Source organism: Asparagus officinalis, chromosome 7, assembly GCF_001876935.1.
Source record: "Asparagus officinalis chromosome 7, Aspof.V1, whole genome shotgun sequence".
Lineage (NCBI taxonomy): Eukaryota > Viridiplantae > Streptophyta > Magnoliopsida > Asparagales > Asparagaceae > Asparagus > Asparagus officinalis.
In genome coordinates this window covers 9,768,398-9,791,918 of record NC_033800.1, presented here as the reverse complement: position 1 = coordinate 9,791,918, position 23,521 = coordinate 9,768,398, and the positions used below count along the sequence as shown (strand labels likewise).

Below are 23,521 nucleotides of genomic sequence, written 5' to 3'. Positions count from 1 at the left end.
TTTTATTTTTGGTTTTTTTAAAGAACGCAGGAACATAAAGTCAAATGAATCAATTTACTAACTAATGATAACTACTAAAATAGCTCAAGAGTAGAAGGAAACACGTCGCGTACCATCCATTGCTGCTTGATTGAGAGAGCTCTTTCTTCTCCAACGGAGAATTCGAAGTATCTTTCAGAGAGAAAAAGAAAGAGGAAGGATGGGGCTTAACTGCTTCAATTTGTGTGCCATACGCTTCAATCTATTATAAACTGAAATAATCAAGATAAAGAATCAAGTAATGAAATCAGTAGCGCTACTGTCGTCAAAATCGCTGATCGAACTGTTCATGAGTTTAATCCTTGAACAGTCAATACTAAACTTAGATCTGACGGCAGTTAGAACTATTAATACATTTAAACGCACAAAACAGCCAGTAACCCTACCCTGACGACTCAAATTCTAAAGAAATGAGATCGATCTAACGCTAATCTACTACTAAACAATAACAGAAACATTAATAGAAACATTTCAGGGAGTTCTACGTGAATCAACCAATTACTAATTGAATCGATCATCAACAATACAATCAAGGATACAAGAAACCCTGACTAAAGACAAAAGGGGCAAAAAAAAGGAGAAAAATCTCACCTTTGAGAAATTGCCGACGCTGTGTAGAGGATAGCTCACAGCAGAATTTCGGCCTCGAGAATGTAGCGAGAGGGGTTTCGCGAAAAATTCTAGGGTTTCTCCCTCCGCTTTCGGTTCTAGGGTGGGCCCACTTTAGGGGAGAGGCGTGATTTAAGGAACCAAAATATGGGATCTAGATGGGACATGTGAGATGTCCCACTCTCTATTGCATAATGAGTTGGTCATGTCAATTCATGCTAACTCATTATGTAAAGGGTTGTTTTGTTGTATGTTTTTACCGTGTAAAATAATGGAAAATATAAAAAAATGGGTCCCAATGTCAGCTTTCATCACTTTCAATTGTTTGTTTGTAGTTGTGATGTCAGCTTTCATCACTTTCAATTGTTTGTTTGTAGTTGTGAAAATAGTATAAAGTGATTTCATATGCTGATGTGGTCAATTGTTTGTTTGTAGTTGTGAAAATAGTATAAAGTGATTTCATATGCTGATGTGGCTTGTAAAGTGAATTCATAAAAAAAAGACATGATTTTAGGAGAAAGCTGACATTGATGTTAGAAAAAAATAATAAAAAATAATTTCAACCAATATGATAATTTGAGTAGGGACCATTTTTTACACTTTCCAAACAAACAATTATTAATGTTACATTTGCAAACCAAACAAGCAATTTATGATTCCAATGGAATAAAAAACAAACAAAGAAAAGTATACAAGTGAAATTAATAAGGTGGACAACAACTTTCCAAGTTGTGTCATAAATACACAATTTTACCAACAACAACCAAACAGCCCCTAATAGGGAGGGGACCCCTCACATGTCCCCTCCATTAATCTCATATTTTGGGTCCCCGTAGCAGCACTCTTTTATTTATTGGGTGCGAATTTTTTTGGCATTAACTAATGGATTAGATCGCGATTAGGAGGCGTTAGCTTTATTTAAATGGCGTTCTAGTGAAGTGATAACAACCATAGATTTTCAAATTTATGGTTAGGATGCGTCCACTCGCAATTTCTTTAAGGGGTGTTTGTTTCAAATCCTATAATTTTAATATATGAATTTCACCATGGCATTTGAAATTCATAGTTAATTTATTATGGGTTGGGATTCCTAAAACTTTATTTGTTTCAACAATATTTTAGGATTTAGAATACTATAATTTGTAATATTTTTGTTCGTTCCAAACTTTTTGAAATTTGAAATCCTTAATTTGTCTAACATTTTTGAAATCCACCTCACATCCCAAAGATTTAAGCACTCATATCTTAAGCCTCCATCAATAAGAAAATGGTAATATGATTTAACAGTAAACTTGTCTTTTGCTTCCCAAATCCACTTTCTCTTATCCTCCCTGTGAACAAAATTAAAAAGCATAATATTGTTCAACATATCAAAATATTGAAATACCAGATTTTCTGTCAACTGTTTTTGAAGTTTAATATCCCAAATCCATTCATTATTTAATTTTTTCCTCAAACTGGCAATAGTAGCAAAAGGGGATGATGCAAAGTTATAAAGAGAATGAAACATAGAAGCCAGTGTATTTGCACGTCCATTTATCAAGCCAATAAATAGTTTTATTTCCATTCCCCACTTCTACACAAGTACTGCATAAAAAGTTATCAACATTAATAAAAATATTCCTCAATTGCTAGTAAAGATTAAAAACGGACTGATTTTGCTAATTAAATCCATAAAAGATCAATTTTCCTAATAAAGATTAAAAACGGACTTTAAAAAAAATCCAATATGAAACAACCCAGTCCGCCTCGAACTCCCAATTCGAGAAGAACTCAAGGGCTGGAATGCAAAAAACAGGGCGCAGTCTGAGGAGGGTGAAGCCAAAAAAAACATTTAAAAAAAAAAACTAAAGGGCAAAGAGGCAGCCGGAGCGAACAAAAGCAGAGACGAGATCCGCCGCCGCCGGCGCTGGAAAAAATCAGCCGCAAATAAATATTTAATTCGCCGTTTTTTATAATAACGGCTCCCGAATAATACGATACCACTAATGCCCGTCTTCATCACATCCACATAGATGGTGAGTTCCTCAAGAATTCGCGAGTAGCTGCTGAAAAATTCGATCTTTGGATCCAATTCTGTTATTAATCGCTTAAATTCTCTCTATTTTATCTATTTTGGTGATTTATTATGTTCTGGTTGAGCTTTCTGCCGAAAAAGTCATCCTTTTAGGGTTTTCAATCTAGAAACTACGACCCACAAAGAAGTGAAATTTTTTATTTTTTATAATAAGAACCGTAAATTTATTTTTTATTACAAGGCAAATAATTCTAGTGAAATAAAATTTACAACATTGTTTAGTTCAAGGATTCATCTTAGTTTATGATTTTTTTTACTTAATTTGGGATGAATATTAAATTAAAATTTTATTTTCAGGCGACACCATTTCTAGCAGGACTTGCAGTGGCAGCAGCTGCTCTTGCTGGTAGATACAGTATCCAGGCATGGCAAGCATACAAAGCACGGCCTGTCGTTCCTCGGATGCGAAGATTTTATGAAGGTGGGTTTCAGCAGACCATGACGAGGCGAGAAGCTGCTCTCATTCTCGGCGTGAGGTGAGAATGCCTTCTATTATATTGACACAAGATACCATGTATATTTAAATGCTGCAAAATTCCCAATATTTGGAATAGTATATTTATGTGTGTGCTGCTGGTGTGATCAGTCTGCGCATTTCGTCTGTGGATGTTTTGAAATTTCCTAAGGAATAATATATGCTATACTGCTGGTTTTTAGAGTTAATTGTGTTACTTGTATACGCTGCAGTGTTGTTTCCTCACCTTTTCCAATTTCTCCATGTTTCATACATCCAAATTGTGTTGAAATTAGCCAACATCAATCGAAAAACATGTCCATGAAAGCTTTTAATGCGCCATGTATGGCAGGGAGCCGTAGCTGAAGGTTTTCTCAAGGTTCTTAAGTAAGATTCGTCTTTGGTATAGTGTGATTAAAGAAGATTTGTGTATGGCTTGCTTCAGTCAAATGTCACAAACTAGGCCTAGTGCTAAGTCGACTAATTATCCAGACGGATTAGAGTGAGGGAGAGTAAGGGATGTAGGATTATCTTGCTTCCTGCTATCAACCCACTTAAGCTCTAGGATGAGATTTTTATTGTTATCAAGATTCTGCAATATTTTCAAGAAAAAAATTCCTAATTTATTTTCTTATGTCGATGCTTTGTGCTAATGCTTGTGGAAAATGATATTTCCTTATTAGTGGGACAAGGAGGAACACTGCTTTTAGGACCAGAGATATATAAGGGAACATCCCATCCATTTAAGGTAATTCACCCGAATACTTCCAAGCGAGGTGGGCATCACTAATGGAGAAGTTAATAGTTAACGAGGGATTATCCTCCGGCAAACACTTATTATCTCTCATCTGGCTCCAAATTTAGCCTGTTTCTTCGGGGATCTCTTGACTTCCTTCTCCCAAATGGTACCCTAGCGGATATTCGTCTTAGAGGTAAATACTTAGTTGAGGTGTGTATAAGATGACTTGGATTGCTAACTTTTAGCTTGACCAGTATAGTTCATGTTCCTTTTTTCCCCATTTTAGCACTGAAGTTATTGCTTGTTGTGTTGATCAATTTCTTAAGCCTGTTATAGTAGAACCACATACATGATTATTAGATACCCTTGAAATTACCCTAGAGGGGGGTGAATATGGTAATGTGCTAATCTAATCCGATTTAATGCCAATTAAAAACTTATTAACAAATATCCTAGCAAGTATGATATTCAACAACTTATATGTGCAAAGATATGTAAATAACACAAGAGTGAAATAGACATGAAACAATATAAACAATATAGTGGGCAAATAACCAATGCAAACACAAGAAAATGATCACATAGTTCGGTCCTTCCAACCTACGTCTCCGCTCCCCACTCTCGAGGAGAACTCCACCATCTCAACCGGTTTTCAATGCTAACCGAAAACGTTTACACCTCACAATCTCGATTTTCTAGCTCACCGAAAACTTTCACAACTCACACTCTTGCAATCACACTCTACATCCTCTAGCCCGTGTCGCCTTTCTCAAGTGCTCGAAATTACCACCTCTCTAGGCTTTACCACCGAGCTCACTCCTCTTGGAATCGATAGCGTCTCTCACCACAGACTTCTCTCGGTGTACAAATATATTACAAAGTGATCTTACAATTAAGCACAAGAAAAATATTTGTTCTCTACAATATATGAGAACTCAATATAAGCTCACACTCAATGTTACAAACTCACAACCGCAATATACTATGTATGAAATACTTAAGCTCAATTCAATAGGTTGTGTGTGCAATCAAAGAGTAAAATGAAAGCTAAACTTAAATCAAACTAGCATAAATATATATGAATCAAAAATATAAATAAGCTAGAAAATAAGTTTATAAAAACTTCTCTGAAAACAAGAGAGATCGAGATATGAAAGTTGAAGCTCAAAACCGAAATGATCTCCTCCTCTAGTAAACCTCTTTTTCCATAAACTAAAACACACTTAAAATTCTTAAACAAACTCTCAAAAACTTGAAAAACTTATTCTAAACTTCCATAACAAAATCTAAGTGTTGAGGGCTATATATAGTCTCTCAACATATCATCCCAAGCCAAAGGAAAGCATAAAAAACAAGGCAAAACCCCCAAAAATCAAAATCTAGAAAAAACTAGCCGTTATACAATGGAACACTAGTTGGTCGACTGGTGGCACTCTATCGGTCGATCAAAACACTGTTCATCAACAAAAAACATGCACGATAGAATTGGCGGATCCTGAAATTTTTACGTAGCTGGTTTTATAAAATCAACTAAAAATATCAAATCAACTCTAAAAATCGTAAAAGTTTGAGGAAAGTATCTAGACATGTAGATAACATTTTAGAGAAAGAATTTCTGAAATATCACTTCCCATTTGTGAAAAATAATTATTTTAAAATAGATATTTCAGATTCTAAAAACTGCTGAAACACTTGAGTTTGTAAAATCAATTTACCATAGTAAATCAACTCCAAAAATGATAAAATGTTGGGAATGTTTATAAACATGTAATATAACATGTTAGAAAAAGAATTTCTCAATTTGATTTTTCATTTGTGAAAACTCATTTATTTTGCAAACTGTTAAACAATACGAAATCGTCAAAGCTTGATTTTGATGAAATCAATACAAACAAGTTTTGAAACACTTTTTAATAGATTAATAGACTTGAGAAAAGATATAAAATAGTGTAAACAGGTCTTTAATCCATAAACACATTATTTTCCAAATAAAAATGATAAATATGAAATGAAATATATGTATATAAGTATATCGATTACTTTCATATTTATACAGTTAAACTTGAAAATGATAAACCGAAAATATGTATATATACTAGTTTCATATTTATTTGATAAACTTAAAAGCTATAAAAATGAAAACGTGTATGTGTGTGATAATTGAGCTTTAAAGTATAACACACACGGTATAAGACCTAAACTAGAAACAATATACCCAAGTTAAGAGATCTTAGATATACTCGTCTTGGTTGCGGATGAAGCTTGAACTTGAATTTGACTTGAATGTATTGGCTTCATTCCGGATTCCGCCAACCTCCTTTGAATATCATCGTGTAGGCACAATTCCATCCAACCTCCAACGGATGTCGTCGTTAAGATTAATTTCAACCAACTGCCGATATCGATGTTTGTCTAGAATATATAATAATAAACATAAACACTAGACAAACGATGTTAGAGATTGTTTGTAAATCATCAAAATAAGATTAGAGATATAGGCTCATAAACATGAGACCTTCAAAACAAGATTAGAGATATAAGCTCATAAACATGAGACCTAACAACCCTTTCATAGAGCACTGACTTCCATCCAGCTTTTGTTCTTGCAAGTGCTCTTTGTCTGTCAAACAAAGTGTTTCACCCCTCTATTTCCTGCACCATTTCATCTTATCCTATTTATCATGGTCGCTGAAGGGATATTCGGAGATGGCTTCTTCCCTTCCTTCATGGGTCTATTTCTATTTATCTAATTTTAGCCTAAGTTGAGGATTGCATATGCATTCAAGAAAGTTTTATGCATACAATTGTGCTTAGGATCGGTATCAGATTCAAAAAAATAATCATAATTCAATAATTTCCAATAATAAGTGTCGGCTGCTAAGTATTAAATTTTGAGAAATCTCTCAAAGAGCAACTTACCATTTGTTATATGCACTTAAGGCGATGCAACCAGGGATCCCTGTAGATCTTCCCCATCAAGTCATCAAGCATAGTCTAATGTTCAGAAAAAGAGGCTAATATAGGATCTAACATAGTATGTTCCTTTCATCTATATGGCACAATGAAACCATCCATGACTAGAAAGAATCATTTTACACAATTGACTCAAAATAAGTATCAGATATGCAAAACATTGCGTCAATTCAGGATCGAGTGCCTTGAGTTCCAACAAGATGGTTGTATTTTTCAAATAGGCTAGAGTTGATGACAAAAGCAAAGTAATCAACTTCGTGCTTATGATTTTGTTGCAAGGATCATCCATTCAGTGGCTATTCATAAACTAGTTTTTTTATTAGATAACATGTAGAGCATTGACTGGTTATATTATAGAAATAGAACCTCAGTCAGTAGCAGATCCACCTTTGACAAAGTGGGGTCACGTAACCCCACTTTACCAAAGCTACTAATCCCCTACAATATGCATAACCCCCATCATTTTTCTCGCATCCCAATTTCAAGCTGGACTTATTAATTTTTTTTTCGATATTAGTCCCTTAAATCTCTCATATTTTGAAAGTAGCCTATCAAATCATTGAAATTGCTATTACTATTAGGTCTCTCGAATTCTTAAGTTACTTTGAAATTAGTCCCTCATATCATTAAACTTGCTATCAGGTCCCCCAATTTCTAAGTTATTTTGAGATTAGTCCCTCAAATCAATAGAACAATTATCAATTAAAATGATTAGTTTGAAAAAAAAAATTACGAGAAATGGCGAATCTAATTAAAATTTTGATGATTTGAGGTACTAATTTCCTTCTAATTGCTACTTTTACTCTTGATTGGAGGGAATAATTTCCAAGCAACTTAAGAATTGTGGGACCTAATAGCAATTTCAATTATTTGAGGGACTAGTTCAAAATAACTTAAGAATTGAGGGACCTAATAGCAATGTCTATGATTCAAGGGACTAATTTTAAAATATGGTAAATTTAGGGGACTCATATCGGAAAAAAAAAACACAGACATTAAAATCCCCAGACCCACTCAATCTCAGGTCCCAGAATCCCAAAATACAATAAAGTTGATAAAGAGCAAGTAGCGGAATAAGTGATGGTGATTGGCTCAACGATTGCCTAGTGACATGTTGAAAAATATGTATTAGATAGTTTTACTAATAATACGGTTATGTTCTTTTTTTCAAAATTTGGAAACTCATCGAGGACAGTTGTACTTTTTTAATCATTGATTATGTCGTGACACCACTTCCCCAAAATCATGAATCTGCCACTAACCTCAACGCTTGAGGCCTAGCAGTTTCCCCAAACTCATTGAGGTTTAATTTTTCCATAGGAAAGGACTCATTGAGGCCTAGCAGTTTCCCTTCTTTATTTTGGATATTTCAGTGCTTTCAAAGATATGGCAAATCTCGAGTTGAAGTCAAGTCATTACTTGCTGCTTGAAAATACAACCATCTTGTCTATTTAACAAAATGTTTTGCATGGTACATTGACTGGGATCAATTCAGGATAGAGTGCCTTGAGCACTAACAAGATGGCTGTATTTTTCAAACAGGCTAGATTTGATGACAAAAGTAAACTAATCAATTTAGTGTTTATGATTTGCTGTTATTTTTTCTTGCAGGATCATATTCAGTGGCTATTCATAAACTAGTTTTTTTTTCCATTAGTTAACATGTAAAACATTGACTAGCTGTATTATAGAAATAGAACCTCAATGCTTGAGGTTTAAATCTTTCCACAGGAAAGGATTTGAATGCTCCTTGACTGGAGGCCTAGCAATTTCCCTTCTATATTTTGGATGTTTCAGCGCTTTCAAAGAAATGGCAAATCTAGGATCCTTGACTTGAAGTTAAGCCAATACTTGCTGTTTTTCTTGGCGCGTTCTTCAGCTTGGCAAATCTAGGATCCTTGACTTGAAGTTAAGCCAATACTTGCTGTTTTTCTTGGCGCGTTCTTCAGCTAGTAAGCTTGAAATATTTACAGATGAAGTTAAGCCAATACTTGCTGTTTTTCTTGGCGCGTTCTTCAGCTAGTAAGCTTGAAATATTTACAGATAAACTGGGTTGCTGGTTACCCAATGTTATTGGTGCAAATGTGCTTGAACAAGTATTAGAGCAGAGTGCCTAGAATATAGGTCAGATTTTATCTCTGTATACTGTATGTCCTTATTTTTTGAAAAATGCAATCTTGGTTCTGGCCATAGCAAACTCAACTGGACATAATTTTGTGTAGTTGCTGTTTTTTTTTTGTGAGTTGTTTTCAATTTGGCGTTCTTTTCTTTTTCTGCTGGACAGGGAGAACGCCCCTCCTGACAAAGTTAAAGAAGCACACAAGAAGGTGATGGTTGCCAACCACCCAGATGCAGGAGGAAGCCATTATCTTGCTTCGAAAATTAACGAAGCCAAGGACGTCATGCTTGGGAAAACCAAAGGCGGCGGTTCTGCATTTTGATTCATTCTGTCCCTATGTCAACACTTAGATAAAATCTTTTGGTGTCTTAGACAATTAATCCTCATAAGATCGGTCATGATGTCTACAGTTATATAATTGGAGTTTGCTGCTGTCTGTGAAAGGGAAATGCAATGAGAAATTTTATTGCTAGTTTTGTAATAAAATACCTAGTGTGTACATTTCCTTGATGTTTTAGACCCCTATAAGTTGTTCTGATGGCTGATGTTGAAGAAAATAGTTGCGGTACCGTATGCCGTATATAGTGAAATCTTTGAAATTTTGTTTTTCATTTCTAATCGTACATGCAAAAAGATTGTCTTGAGATGTCTCATGTCGGATTCTTGTGAAAATTGCTCAATTTGGTTGCGCGTATGCTCTGTATAACCTTCCTAGGCAAGTGTTTGGCCAAATCGCTCCAAAACCTGACTGGTTTGGACCAAAGTTAGTTTAGAAGAGGAGTCGCCAAATTGAAGAGTAGGAAGCCATTTATTAGAGCAGCTCCAATGGGGTTGCAAAACTGGATTTTGCAGCCCCGAAGCGCTCCAATCATCCTGCATCTTCGGCTGCATTTTGCAGCCGGAAGGAATGATGCTGCAAATATGCAGCCTCTTTCCTAAATTTGCAGGTGGTTGTAATTTTTTTCTAAATACTCACTTTGCCCTTTTACACATTTATAAACAATTACTTATTACTTCCATATCCTTTTTAATTAGTAACTAGTAATTTAAAATCAACATAAGTTTATTTCTACTAATTATTTTTAAATAAAAATATTACAGTTGGAAATGTCTTGTCGATATCTTCAAAATGAGACTAATATTGAATAATATTAATTAAAATATAAAATTCCAAGAACCAAGTAATTAAAAATGAAAATGTATTAGAAAATTAGATGGAAGATAAAAATACTAATATTGAAATACATCGAAACTTTAATTAAAAAAGTTACATCGAAGTGCAAAATGAGCTTCTTTGTTTTTCAACCTCTTATGTCGAGCAAGGAACCGTTGGAATCGTTCAGTTTCGGTTATCTCTATATTTTTAGCATTCGGAATTGGTTGTGGAGTTGAAATGACAACATCTTCTTGCTCATCGCTTTCATCTTCGACAAATCATATTATGCATTATAATACAAGCGGTCATGATATCGTGCAGAGTTTATTTATCCCAAAAACGGGCTGGCCCCTTGATGATAGCAAATCGTGATTGGAGAACACCGAATGCCCGCTCTACATCTTTTCGACATGCTTCTTGCATCATTGCAAAATATTATTTCTTTTTATCATCAGAATTGGAAATGGTTTGAACAAGTGTTGGTCATTTCGGATATATGTCATTGGCCAAATAATAACCGACATCATAATTTTTTCCTTGAATTGTTTAATGAGAAGGAGGAGTAATACATTGTGATAGATTGTCGAACAAATTAGACGACTGCAATACATTAATATCATCATTGGATCCTAGTAAGCCAAAGTATGCGTGTCATATCCATAGATCATATGATGCTACCGCCTCAAGAATAATGGTTGGATCTCCATGACGTCCTAAGTATTGTCTTGCCTTTCCTGGAAAACTCTTTCTTCACCCTTTTGCAATAACCTTGCAACATCGTCGACATTGGGGGTCCTCAGATATTCATCTCCATATACTTCTACAATTGCTCTACTAAATCTCTTTAAACATACAATTGCAGTTGGCTCACCGATCCTAATATATTCATCAGTACTATCTGCTAATGTTCCATACGCCATCATGTGAAATGCCGTTGTTACTTTTTGTAAAGTTGATAGCCCAAAATTGCCGACACCATCCATCTTTTGTACAAAGAAGTTGTCATGCTCACGTACCGCCTTGACTATACGAAGGAATAAACTCCTTTGCATCCGGAACCTTCTACGAAATAGATTTGCACCATATGTAGGATTATCAGAAAAATAATCATTGTAGAGTCGAGAATTACCTTCTTCCCTCCCGCGATTGATCATCAAATGACCAGGAACTGAGTCAATACGCTTTGGCTGCTCTGCCTCTTGAGAGAGATAAGTCATTATTTCACTATTAGAGGCATATACACGAGCTAAGATTTCATCTTCCTTCTCCCATTGTGTCATATCTTCCTTCTAATCTTTAATGTACTGAGAAAATGTTTCCTCCCAATCTTTAATGTACTGAGAAAATGTTTCGTCGTCGTCAGAAGAAGAAGAAGAAGGTCTGGCTCCATAGTTCATTGTTGAAGAATATGTTTATAGAAATAAAAATATAAGTTGTGAGTTGTTTAGAGATGGATGTAATAATATCATTATATAATATTTCTCCCCGCATAGGATTCTTTTCAGCATTGGAGACTCTCCACATTGGATTCTTTCGATGTTGGAGACTCCCCATATTGGTTTCTCCTGGTATTGGAGATTGAACCATTGGATTCTTTTCAGCATTGGATACTCCCCACATTGGATTCTCCTGGTGTTGAAAGCTCCCCACACTGGATTCTCCTGGTGTTGGATTCTCCTGGTGTTGGAGATTGGGCCATTGGATTCTTTTCAGCATTGGAGACTCCACACATTGGATTCTCCTGGTGTTGAAAACTCCCCACATTGGATTCTCCTGGTGTTGGAGACTGAGAAGAAGAAGGTTCGGCTCCATAGTTCATTGTTGAAGAATTTGTTTATAAAAATAAAAATATAAGTTGTGAGTTGTTTAGAGATAGATGTAATAATATCATTATATAATATTTCTGCCCCTATATGATTCTTTTCAGCATTGGAGACTCTTCACATTGGATTCTCCTGATGTTGGAGACTCCTCACATTGGATTCTCATGGTGTTGGAGACTGAGCCATTGGATTCTTTTCAGCATTGGAGACTCCCCACATTGAATTCTCATGGTGTTGGAAACTCCCCACATTGGATTCTCCTGGTGTTGGAGACTGAGCCATTGGATTCCTTTCGTGTTGGAGACTCCCCACATCTGATCCCTATATAACACTTGCACAATTTTCATATATTCACCACAACTCTTGTTATTCTATATTCATAACTCTTTGCATCCCTCCATCACAATAGTATCATCCTAAACAACTTTATCTCCTTTTAGATTATGGCATCCAGTCATGGAAAATCTTTTTAACAAGAAGAAGACCAAAATTTATGCGCTACGTGGCTCGAAATCTCTCAAGATCCAGTCATGGGTTCTAATCAAAAGAAGGACAAGCTGTGGGAACGAATTTCTGCTTTATTTCATGAAAGAATTTCCAATATTTGTACTACTCAAAGGAGTCCAAAGTCTCTCTCATGCTGAATATAATTAATTATGAAGGTCATCCGTAAATTTCGAGGATGCTTTCGACAAGTCGAGTGCCTAAATCCAAGCGGTGCTTCTGAGCTTGACATAGTAAGTATTTGAATAACAAAAATCTTGATTATCATCTATTATCATGTTATTAATACTTATTTCTTCCTCTCTTGTGGTAGATTAAACGTGCTAGGATAATATTTGCAGAAGATCCAGAAGAGAGAAATGGGTTTTTATTTGATCATGTTTGGTCAATTTTAAAAGATACATAAAAAATGGGCAAATATAAGTGTTAGATCGCCTGCAACTTCCAAAACTTCAAAGATATTCAAGTTCTCCTGCCATCGACTTAAATGACGATAATGAGGGATATACTCATAATGACAACGATATGTCAACAAGTCGGTCGACAGGAAGGAAGAAAGAGAAGATGAGGAGGAGCCAAGCAATTGAAAAGAACATCGACTTTGAAACTCTCAATAAAAGCAATCAAGAAATTGTTGATATTTAAAAAAAAGTCATGGGCAACAAGAAAATGATAGACTGACAATGCACCAGATTATGATGTTAAGGGTCAAAAACGATAAGAAAAAATTAGATCTTCGAAGAGAATGACAAGAAAGTAAAATTATGTTAGTTAATCTTGATACTATTACTAATCCTTCGGAACACGAATATTTTCAAATTAAAAAAAAAGATTTTAAATAGAAACACAACTGGAGGTTCTTCATCTGATATTCCTAATCTTGAATATAGTTATGCATGAAGTCAATATAGAATACCTAACTACAAAAGCAGTGGATATGGAGGAAATGACTTGCCCGTTTTTTAATTTTTTTCATGTACTTTATTTTTCTATGTAATGCCGCTGAATTTAATATATAAAATTTCATTACTTTTGGCAAAACCGTAACTCATTATGGAGTGAGAATTGGACTTCGGAGTAGTTAGGAAGATTGTTCCAAATATTATGCTATATTTTCTGGACTTTAGAGTATTTATGAAGATTTTTCTAGTTTTTAAAAGATTGTTCCAAATATTATGCTATATTTTCTGGTTTTTAAAATTTAAAGGCTCTTATATATTTCTTATTATCAATTCATTAAAGATAACTAATTTTATTTAAATATATGATTATATTATATATTATAAATTTAGTATTAATTTATAATATATTTTATATTTAAATTAATTCATATAAATTTTTTATCATTTTATATTTTCAAAATCATTTAAAGTATTATAGAAATAATCATTTAATAATATATATTTTACAAATAAAGTTTTATATAGAGGGGAGTGGTTGGAGTGTCCCTCCTCTAAAGGAGAATATAGAGAGGTATATTCTTTGGGGAGCATTGGAAATGCTCTTAGAGAAACGAAAGGGTATCCTTAACACAATAAAATGGCAACGACATGTGAATTCATCGTAATTTCATCCGGACACACATAAAACCTGAAACAAACTGAATCTAGCATTATCTTTTCAAATGTAACAATTTCTATGGAGAAGCAGCCAACATTTCTTTTCAAAATTAACAATTTCTACTGAGAATGAAAAGATCAATACAAGTTTTTTTTCCTCTCAAGTTCAAGTATGTATTATGGACGTATATGTACAAGTAGATAAAGTTAAATAGATTTTTGAGATAAGTTATAGACAACCCCTCTTACCTACACCCTCAACATCTATTACCCTTCCGCTCGTTTATTAGCAGTTCGATACGTGGATTGTTATTTGCAGAGTGATAGTGTTGTGCGCAGCGGAACCGGAGGAACACACAACCGTAAATGAGATTAGAGAACAAACAATAACAAAAACAAGTACAAATGCAAGACAACAAATTCACATGGTTCAGCAAATTTGCCTACGTCCACGGGAGTAACACAAATAATTTCTTATTTAATCACAAAAAATTATAAATTTGCAAAGAGAAGATCTCAAACTTAAGATCTCTTAAACAACAACAGTGTTTTAAACTTAAAACACTGCTCAATATCTTCTCAAATCGCTCTCTCTTAATTACTCAACTCCTCTCTTTAATTTCCCAAACCCACTCCTTTGAATTCCTGGGAACGAGACAACTGGGAGCTCAAATCGCAGAAGGAGAGAGGGACCGCCGCCAGAGATTTCGATTTGCTCCACTCAAGCTCACTCGTGTATAGGGTTTCCCTTTTATAGGGAAACCCTAGGGCGGTTTCAGGTGAGCTCCTCCTCCAGCCGCCGTCTACCACGACAGGAGAGCACTTCGCCTCTCTCCCGCACAACTGGCTTCCACCACGACTCATCTTTAGGCGAGTTCCTCCTCTAGACCGTAGGCGAGCCACCCGTAGGCGAGCCTCCTCGCCCTCGCCTCAAATCGCTCTTGTGTAGGCGAGCTTCCTCGCCTGTCCACCCTCGCTTGTCCAAGCCCTCGAATTCAGGTGAGGTCCACGCTCTCCTTCAGGCGAGCTCACGCCCCCTCTTTCAGGCGAGGTCTCGATCTACAGGTGTGTTTTCTTCAGATAGATCATCTACTTAAACGATAGATTAAGTGCTATCAGATCAGGTGCTATTTATAAATTTTTTTGGAGCACGAGGAAAACCTTAGCAAGGAACGAGGATCCGAGGCCCGAGTTCAATCCCTGATCCCAACCAGGTAAATTCTGGATCTATGGTAGTGTCACCATTCGGCTTAGCTAAAGGGGATGAAACCAAAGACCTGAGTATTGGCAACCGCGTCCTCTTGAGTCATGCCACCTACAATTTACCGTGGATTTTTCTTAGAAGTAAAATAAAAAGGGAAAATATGTCCAGGCCCCAAAAACAGAAACTTCATGTGCTGCAGCCCCTCCTAGTTTCCCCCATGTGGTTCAGCCCCTTGAAGTGTGACATTTTATGCTGCAGCCCCTTTTTAACAATTATTACATGCCACCTAAGCTAAAATCCCCAAAATAACCTTATCCCCTCTCCTCAATCCTTCAAACCCAGTTCTCTCTCTCTCTCTCTCTCTCTCTCTCTCTCTCTCTCGCTCTCTCTCTCTCTCTCTAGCTCCAAGCCTCCCCCGAGTTCGTCGCCGCCTCCCCTCCTCTCCTCCGCCCGACCTCATCGTGGTAGCTCGCCGTCGCTCCCCGTCTCGCCCTCGACTACGCCGGAGTTCGCCGCTGTGCCTGCTACTTTTGAACCTTATAGTATGGTACGCCGGAGTATAACATTTCTTGACCAAGGAGAGGCATAAATGAGCTGATTATGCCGAAGCCTGATATTTGCTACAGAAGGATTAGTTCCTATCTTGATTGGCCTTAAAGATAAAAAAAAATTCAGCTTCTGGAAATGAATCTCATCTCTCTTTTGGTGTAGTTTAAATATATCCAGGTTTAACCTTTGGGATTAAGATGTCGAAATCGCTGACTCCTGACTGTCCATTCAGTCACTTGATCCACGTCGCTAATATAAATCTCCGTGCCAACGTCGAGGGAAGGCCAACTTCTCTTCGTTGGAGCCGTGCCAGGATCCTGCGTCGAACAAATATATTATCAATTTGGTTACAAGCCATTTCTAAAAAAAATACATTTTTGCAACTACAAGCACAACAGTTACAACTATTACGTTCTATTGGAAACTGCAAAATAGAACTAACTTAGTATAAAATAGAACTAACTTGTTATAACATAAAACTAACTTAGTATAAAATAGAACTAACTTGTTATAACATAAAACTAACTTAGTATAAAATAGAACTAACTTAGTATAAAAATAGAACTAACTCTGTAGCGTGTTAGTTCTAATCTGCACAATGTTAGTTCTATTCTGTAGCGTGTTAGTTCTAATCTGCACAGTGTTAGTTCTATTCTGTAGCGTGTTAGTTCTAATCTGCACAGTGTTAGTTCTATTCTGTAGCGTGTTAGTTTTAATTTATACTACGTTAGTTCTATTTTATACCGTGTTAGTTCTAATTTATACCAAATTAGTTCTAATTTATACCACGTTAGTTCTATTTTATATTGCGTTAGTTCTAATTTATACCACGTTAGTTCTATTTTATACCGCGTTAGTTCTAATTTATACAAAGTTAGTTCTATTTTATACCATGTTAGTTCTAATTTTAATTACTATATCAGTTCTAATTTATAACAAGTTAGTTCTAATTTTAACCACGTTAGTTCTATTTTATACCAACTTAGTTCTAATTTATACCACGGTAGTTCTAATTTTAACAATATTAGTTCTAATTTATAACAAGTTAGTTCTAATTTATAACAAATTAATTCTAATTTTAACCACATTAGTTCTAATTTATACCATGTTAGTTCTAATTTATAACAAATTAATTCTAATTTTAACCACGTTAGTTCTAATTTATACAACAAATCACCATATTCTTTCGATAATTAATTCACTAATCAATGCATAATGCGCATTTGGGAGTTTGCAACATCTGTAGAAAACTTTCTTAGCCATTTCGTAACTATCATTGTATAAATTAGAACTAACTTGGTATAAAATAGAACAACATTGTATAAATTAGAACTAACTTGGTATAAATTAGAACTAACGTGGTATAAATTAGAACTAACGTGGTTAAAATTAGAACTAATTTGTTATAAATTAGAACTAACTTGTTATAAATTAGAACTAATATGGTTAAAATTAGAACTAACGTGGTATAAAATAGAACTAACTTTGTATAAATTAGAACTAACGCAGTATAAAATAGAACTAACGTGGTATAAATTAGAACTAACACGCTACAGAATAGAACTAACACTATACAGATTAGAACTAACACGCTACAGAATAGAACTAACAATGTGCAGATTAGAACTAACACGCTACAGAATAGAACTAACAATGTGCAGATTAGAACTAACACGCTACATAATAGAACTAACACTGTGCAGATTAGAACTAACACGCTACAGAATAGAACTAACACTGTGCAAATTAGAACTAACACGCTACAGAAGTGGCATCTTGCCGAAAGTCTCCAATTATTTTTGGGACGAACGAGAGCGGAAATGCAATCGATGCGTTCTTGGGATCGTCCGGCTCGTTCCTGGTGTCGTCCTGCGGTTGAAACGCTACCACATGAATTCTGGCGTTCTTGGGATCGTCCGGCTCGTTCCTGGTGTCGTCCTGCGGTTGAAACGCTACCACATGAATTCTGTATACCATGGGAAACTGGCCCCCACAACAAATCCCCATTGTGAAAGCGGACGAGTCGTAGAAAAAAAATTAGCCGCCCATTCATTCATCGAACTTGGACGCCAAGTTTCCAATTATTTTCGCTCAAAAATGGTTAAATTTCACGTACCCCCCCCCCTCACCATTCTCTGGGCCCGCATTTACGAGACGAGCCTAAAGTTCATTAATATCACCGTTAACCCCTCTTTAACTTTAAGAAAGCTCACGAAAACTTTCACATTATTTTCACTAAAGTTCTGAAGACCGCCCCGTCATGATAAGAAGGCGTGCTCAACGAACTCGGTCCGGCTTACCATACTTATAGGGTTCAAAAGTGGCAGGCGCAGCGACGAACTCCGGCGTAGTCGAGGGCGAGACGGGGAGTGACGGCGAACTACCACAACGAGGTCGTCGGAGGAGAGGAGGGGAGCGCGCGGCGAACTCGAGGAGGCTTGGGAGCCTGGGCGGAGGTGGCGACGGCGAGGAGGGTGAGGGCAGAGTGACGACTTTGGAAAGCCCATTGTTTTTAAAGAGAGAGAGAGAGAGAGAGAGGAGAGAGGAGAGAGAGATGAGGAGAGAAGAGAGAGGAGAGAGAGAGAGAGAACCTGGGTTGAAGGATTGAGGAGAGGGATAATTATTATTTTGGGGATTTTAGCTTAGTGACATGTAATAATTGTTAAAAATGGCCTGAGCAGCAAATGTCACACTTCAAGGGGCTGAACCACATGTGGGAAACTAGGAGGGGCTGCATCACATGAAGTTCTGTTTTTGGGGCCTGGACACATTTTTCCAAATCAAAAAATTGTTTATGTTTAATTTCCAATGGGGTTAAGGTAGGAATACAATTTATGCATACCATTACCCATCTGGCCCCCCATTATTTGGCCCCCAACCCACCCATTTAATTAAATGGGTCTAAACAGGCGGGTGCATTTTACATCCACTTAAACGGGTCTAAATGGGCATTCTATACCCGCCCACCGCCAAACTAAAACCCTTCGTTTTTACTTCTCTTCTGGTCCCTCTGAGTTTTTCTTGCCCTCAACCGCAGCCTCCTCACCTCCTCCTCTGTCGCCTCAATCCTCCTCCTCCGCCTCTCCTCCGCCTCCTCCTCATCGCCTCAATCCCTCCTCCCTCCGCCTCCTCCTCCGCCTCCTCCTCCGTCGCCTCAATCCCTCCTTCTCCGCCTCCTCCTTCGTCGGCCAGTCGCCTCAACCACTGCCTCCTCCGCCTCCTCCTCGCCGCCTCAAGGCCCTCACCGCCTCTCGAACCCCAACGTAATTCCTCCTCCTGAAATCGGATCTCGCCGCTTCTCCTGCCCTCATTTTCGCCGCCTCACTTGTAAGTTCTTTTCCTCAAACCCTAAGGCTAATTTGGGTATTTTCTGAATTTTTTCTGAAATTATGGGCATTATGTTCAGTTTAGTTAGTAAATTGGCTAGAATCATGAGTAATCCATTGATGTTATGTTTTTAATTCATACACTGAACTCTAGGAATTTGGATATTCATTATGGTTATAAATTCTTTAAGGTCATAAGTTTAATTGGTTGTTATGATGAATTCTTCAATAATATTACAAAATTTTCCGAAACGCCTTGGTAAATACACTGAACTATTGGATTTGGATACTCTTCATGGTTAGTTAAAATCTGTTAAAATCAGTAACTTTAATGGGTTATTATGATGCATTCTCTAGATGAATATTACAATTTTTTTCCAAAATGACATGCTGAATACACTGCACCCTTGGATTTTTGATACTTTTCAGGGTTCAATTCTTTAAATCATAACTTTGTCAATATGACAGTTTTTCATTTGGATTTTTCAATTAAATCTTTTGATTGAGGCACATGACATATCCAAGCTCTAGGAATTAATAGTTGGAGGTTTTAAGCTTCTCCCACAAATGTTATGTATTTAAAAATCAGTAATGATATCCCACAAAATGTTATGTATATGCTGTATCTATCTGTTTTTATCTGTTTTTTTCTTTGCTTGTGTAGTAGCGTGCTTGAGATTGAAACCTGGCTGTTTTTGCCCACTGTTACGTACTTTGGCCATAGTAGAAATAATTTATATACAAGCTTCTGGCGATGAGAAAAGTGAACATGAATATGTTTGAGTCAAATTTATAATCACGGAATTATGTGTTTACTACCAAAATTGATGTGCTATTAAATTATTTTTTCAGCGATCATGTCTTTAAATGATCAATTTAGCATCCATGATGTTGGTGGTGGTGATGAGAGTACTTCTAAACGTAAAAGAAGACAAACATCAAAAGTTTGGGATCACTTTACGAAGTTATCTACCGATAATGATGAGAAAACTAAAGTTCAATGTAATATGTGTAATCATATTTATGTTGGTGGTCATGGCACTAAGACAATGTTGAGGCACATGGATTCTTGCCCGAAAAGGAACTTAGATGAGGCTGATTCTTCCAGGAAAAGTATGCCACTAAATCAAGAAAAATATAGAGAAATGCTTGCTAGAGTAATTGCATTGCATGGTTATCCATTCACTTTTGTTGAACATCGAGGAAACCGTGAGTTGCATAGTTTTCTAAATTCTGAAGTCAAGCATATTTCAAGGAACACTGCTAAAACAGATTTGATCAAGTTGTACAAGAAAGAGAAAGGAAATCTTAAACAAGCTTTAAAGCTAGTTCCTAGTAGAATTTGTCTAACCACAGATTTATGGACTTCTTCCACCTCTGACTACTATATGTCTCTCACTGCACATTATGTTGATGACTGTTGGATATTGCAGAATAAATATTAGCTCTATCTCATGTTTCACCCCCCATATAGTGGAGCAATTTTAGTAGAGAAGTTATTTCATTTGTTGAAGGATTGGGGTATTGAAAAAAGAATTTTTACTGTTACCTTGGACAATGCATCATATAATGATGTTTTCATGAGAATTTTAAAATATCATCCAGTTTTAGAAGATCATTTTGTTAGTAATGGTGATTTTTTGCATGTGCGGTGTTGTGCTCATATTCTAAATATTGTTGTGCAAGATGGGCTAAAGGTTATTGATAAATCATTGTCTAAGATAAGAGAATGCATCAAGTATGTGAAGAGTCCTCCTGGAAGAAAAAAGAAGTTTGCAGAGTGCATTGCACAAACTTGTTCAGGTAAAGCGAAAAAAATTCAACAGGATGTGTCCAACAGGTGGAATTCTACGTTTCTAATGTTGGAGAGTGTTCTGAACTTTCGTCGGGCATTTGAGCACTTGGAGTCGATTGATCCAAACTTCACTTTTTTGCCATAAAGTGAATAATGGGTACAGGCTGAAAAAATTACAAAGTTTTTAAAACCATTTTATGAAGTGTCCACTCTTTTTTCTGGAAGTAAATATCCAACTGCCAACTTATATTTTGGTGGAGTGTTTAAGATTCAAAAATGCATAATGGAGGAGATGAAAAGTGATGATCAACATATAAAATCCATGGCAAATGACATGAAAATAAAATTTGATAAATATTGGGAATGCTACAGTGTTATTTTGTCATTTGCAGTCATTTTGGACCCCCGATACAAGGTGAAGTACGTAGAGTTTTGCTTTGAGAAATTAGGAGTTAGTTCTGATTATGTGTTGACTATCTTAGAGAAACTGAGAAGGCTTTACAAAGAATATGAGCGAGCATCTCTAGATACATCTGTAGCTGAGAGCAGTGGTGAAGAGAACTTTGGAGATGCCCCTAATGATGAGATGGTTGAGTTTGAACTGTTTGAGAGTCAATTATATTTAGCAAGTAGGTCCAAGTCTCAGTTAGAAGAGTATCTAGATGAAAAATTAGTCAGTTGGAAGAAAAATGATCATTTGAATGTTCTCGAGTATTGGAAAGGCGAATGCGAGAAGCGTCCTCAATTGTCGATGATGGCTCGAGATATATTGAGTATTCCCATTACTTCGGTGGCCTCTGAATCGGCTTTCAGCATTGCGGGACGTGTGCTTGACAAGTATCAAAATCGTCTTCTTCCGGAGAATGCTGAAGCTCAAATTTGTACTGGTTCTTGGTTAGACGGGATTCCTTGTGAGTTGCCTTCTTTTTTTTTCCTTTATTGCTTTTTTTGTATTGTTGTGGGCTACATATTTTATCACAAAATATTAATATTATTTTTTCTTATTAAATGCAGCCCTGGCAGACATTGAAGAAGGAAATTTATTAGTACTTGATTTCAGTAATCTAGAGGTTTCTGAATCGGAAGGCGAAAGTGATTAAGGTAAGATTTTACTTGTTCCATGAAATTAGTGTACATCATAATCTTGCTTTTCTAATGTTGTTGGCTAAATATTGATTGTTGTTTTAATATGTATTTATTTCTCATAAGTTTATGTTTCCTGCCAAAAGTTAGAAATTCTGAAGTAAAAGGACCCCTGGATGTTGCCATTTTCGAATTTTGACAATTTGCAATTTAAGCGTGCATAATATGGCACAACCTTTATTATATAGAAATTCTGTAGATGCATTACATGGCACAAGTTTATGTTTTTTGTGGTTGTCTTTGATGCGTGTGTGGTTGGTTTAAAGTCCAAGTCTTGGACTCCAAGAGCACCACTTTGTGAGCTTGTTGTAGCTGGATCATTGTCCTTCTCAATTGCTGTCCTCTCCTTTGTGATAGACTGATAGTTGCCTTGCCATTTGCCTTTTTGTTTTCGGGCTGTCCTTTGCCTGTGTTTTGTATGGTAAAACAATTTAGAAATTTATCATTTAGTATTTGATTGGGGAAATTTTTATAGTTTGATGGGTCATATTCCTAGAAAGTTTTTAACAATGAAACTGAGAGAGACATGTTGTCTCTGTTTCATGATTTAAAGTGTGAATACTGAGATTTATAGATTTCAGTAATATTAATTGATCAATTAGAAAAAAAATCAACTGTATGTTCAACTAATCCTACAATTAATTAGTATATGAGTAAGCAAAATTTTTGAGTTGTATGTTCAACTAATCCTACAATTAATTAGTATATGAGTAAGCAAAATTTTTGAGCTTTTGCCTCACTTTTACACTACACGTACAAATACCAAGAAGGATTTTTGAGCTTTTGCCTCACTTTTACACTACACGTACAAATACCAAGAAGGATTTCCCTTAAATCATGATATTACAAATATTAAGTTCTTTATATATTAATACAGTCCCATGGTTCATGAACTTTACTTGGTTAATTGTTTAATTTGATAGTTTGACTTAGCAATCTCATTAATAGTTTATATATGAAATGTTCTTATGACTCATGCCGCGTAACACTTAACTAAGTTGATAAACATGGTCATTCAACTGTTGCTGCAGCAAATGTTCGAAAATTGAACAATTAACCAAGTAAAGTTTCATGATTTTTAGTTGCATTTGGAGCTGAAGTTGCTGTTGTTGCTGATGCAATTCTTGTTGCTGCTGCAGCTGTTGAAGATGATGTTGCTCCTCTAACTGAAGTTTCAAAAATTGCTCCAACTCTGGCATATACTGGTTAACGGACTGTTGATGTTGCAGAGAACCTTGAATTTGTTCAATAAATGGCACAGACGAATTCTGACGAGAAAGCAAGCGCTGCTGCTGAAGCTGTTGTTGCTGCTGCTGAAGTTGCTGAAGCTGTTGTTGTTGCTGGTGCTTTTCTGCTATTTGCTTGCGTAAAATCCCTCTCTTTTCAGGCAGCAGTTCAAATGTTTTCTCAGGGAAATTTCTGCTCTGTCGGGCTAAGATTTACTTTCTCGTA

At 36.1% G+C, this 23,521-nt stretch overlaps 3 protein-coding genes across 10 annotated transcripts in view; 1 reads left to right on the top strand and 2 right to left on the bottom strand.

Annotated features, from left to right (window-relative positions):
* Positions 1-751, bottom strand: part of LOC109848018 — a 50,279-nt gene extending 49,528 nt beyond the window's left edge. For all 7 annotated transcript variants that reach the window (XR_002248672.1, XM_020417270.1, XM_020417272.1 and 4 more), the window contains exons 1-2: positions 631-751; positions 114-251 (exon numbers count right to left, since the gene is read on the bottom strand). Coding sequence is in view for 6 of the 7 variants with exons in the window: in XM_020417270.1 (XP_020272859.1) it covers positions 114-120 (7 nt within the window). In the remaining variant the exon portion in view is untranslated. The remainder of the gene's footprint in view (positions 1-113; positions 252-630) is intronic.
* On the top strand, positions 2,431-9,520 carry LOC109850333 (mitochondrial import inner membrane translocase subunit TIM14-3-like). Of its 2 annotated transcripts, none has more exons than XM_020420337.1 (3): positions 2,431-2,666; positions 3,023-3,201; positions 8,623-8,766. In XM_020420337.1, exons 1-3 carry the CDS (start codon positions 2,664-2,666, stop codon positions 8,726-8,728), a joined length of 288 nt encoding a protein of 95 aa, XP_020275926.1. In that variant the 5' UTR covers positions 2,431-2,663; the 3' UTR covers positions 8,729-8,766. The 2 variants fall into 2 exon arrangements, with proteins under 2 accessions (XP_020275926.1, XP_020275925.1); XM_020420336.1 differs by lacking the exon at positions 8,623-8,766 and adding an exon at positions 9,176-9,520 and having other exon boundaries at positions 2,446-2,666.
* LOC109846668 lies at positions 10,880-11,446 on the bottom strand. Its single transcript, XM_020415916.1, has one exon. It carries the CDS (start codon positions 11,444-11,446, stop codon positions 10,880-10,882), a length of 567 nt encoding a protein of 188 aa, XP_020271505.1.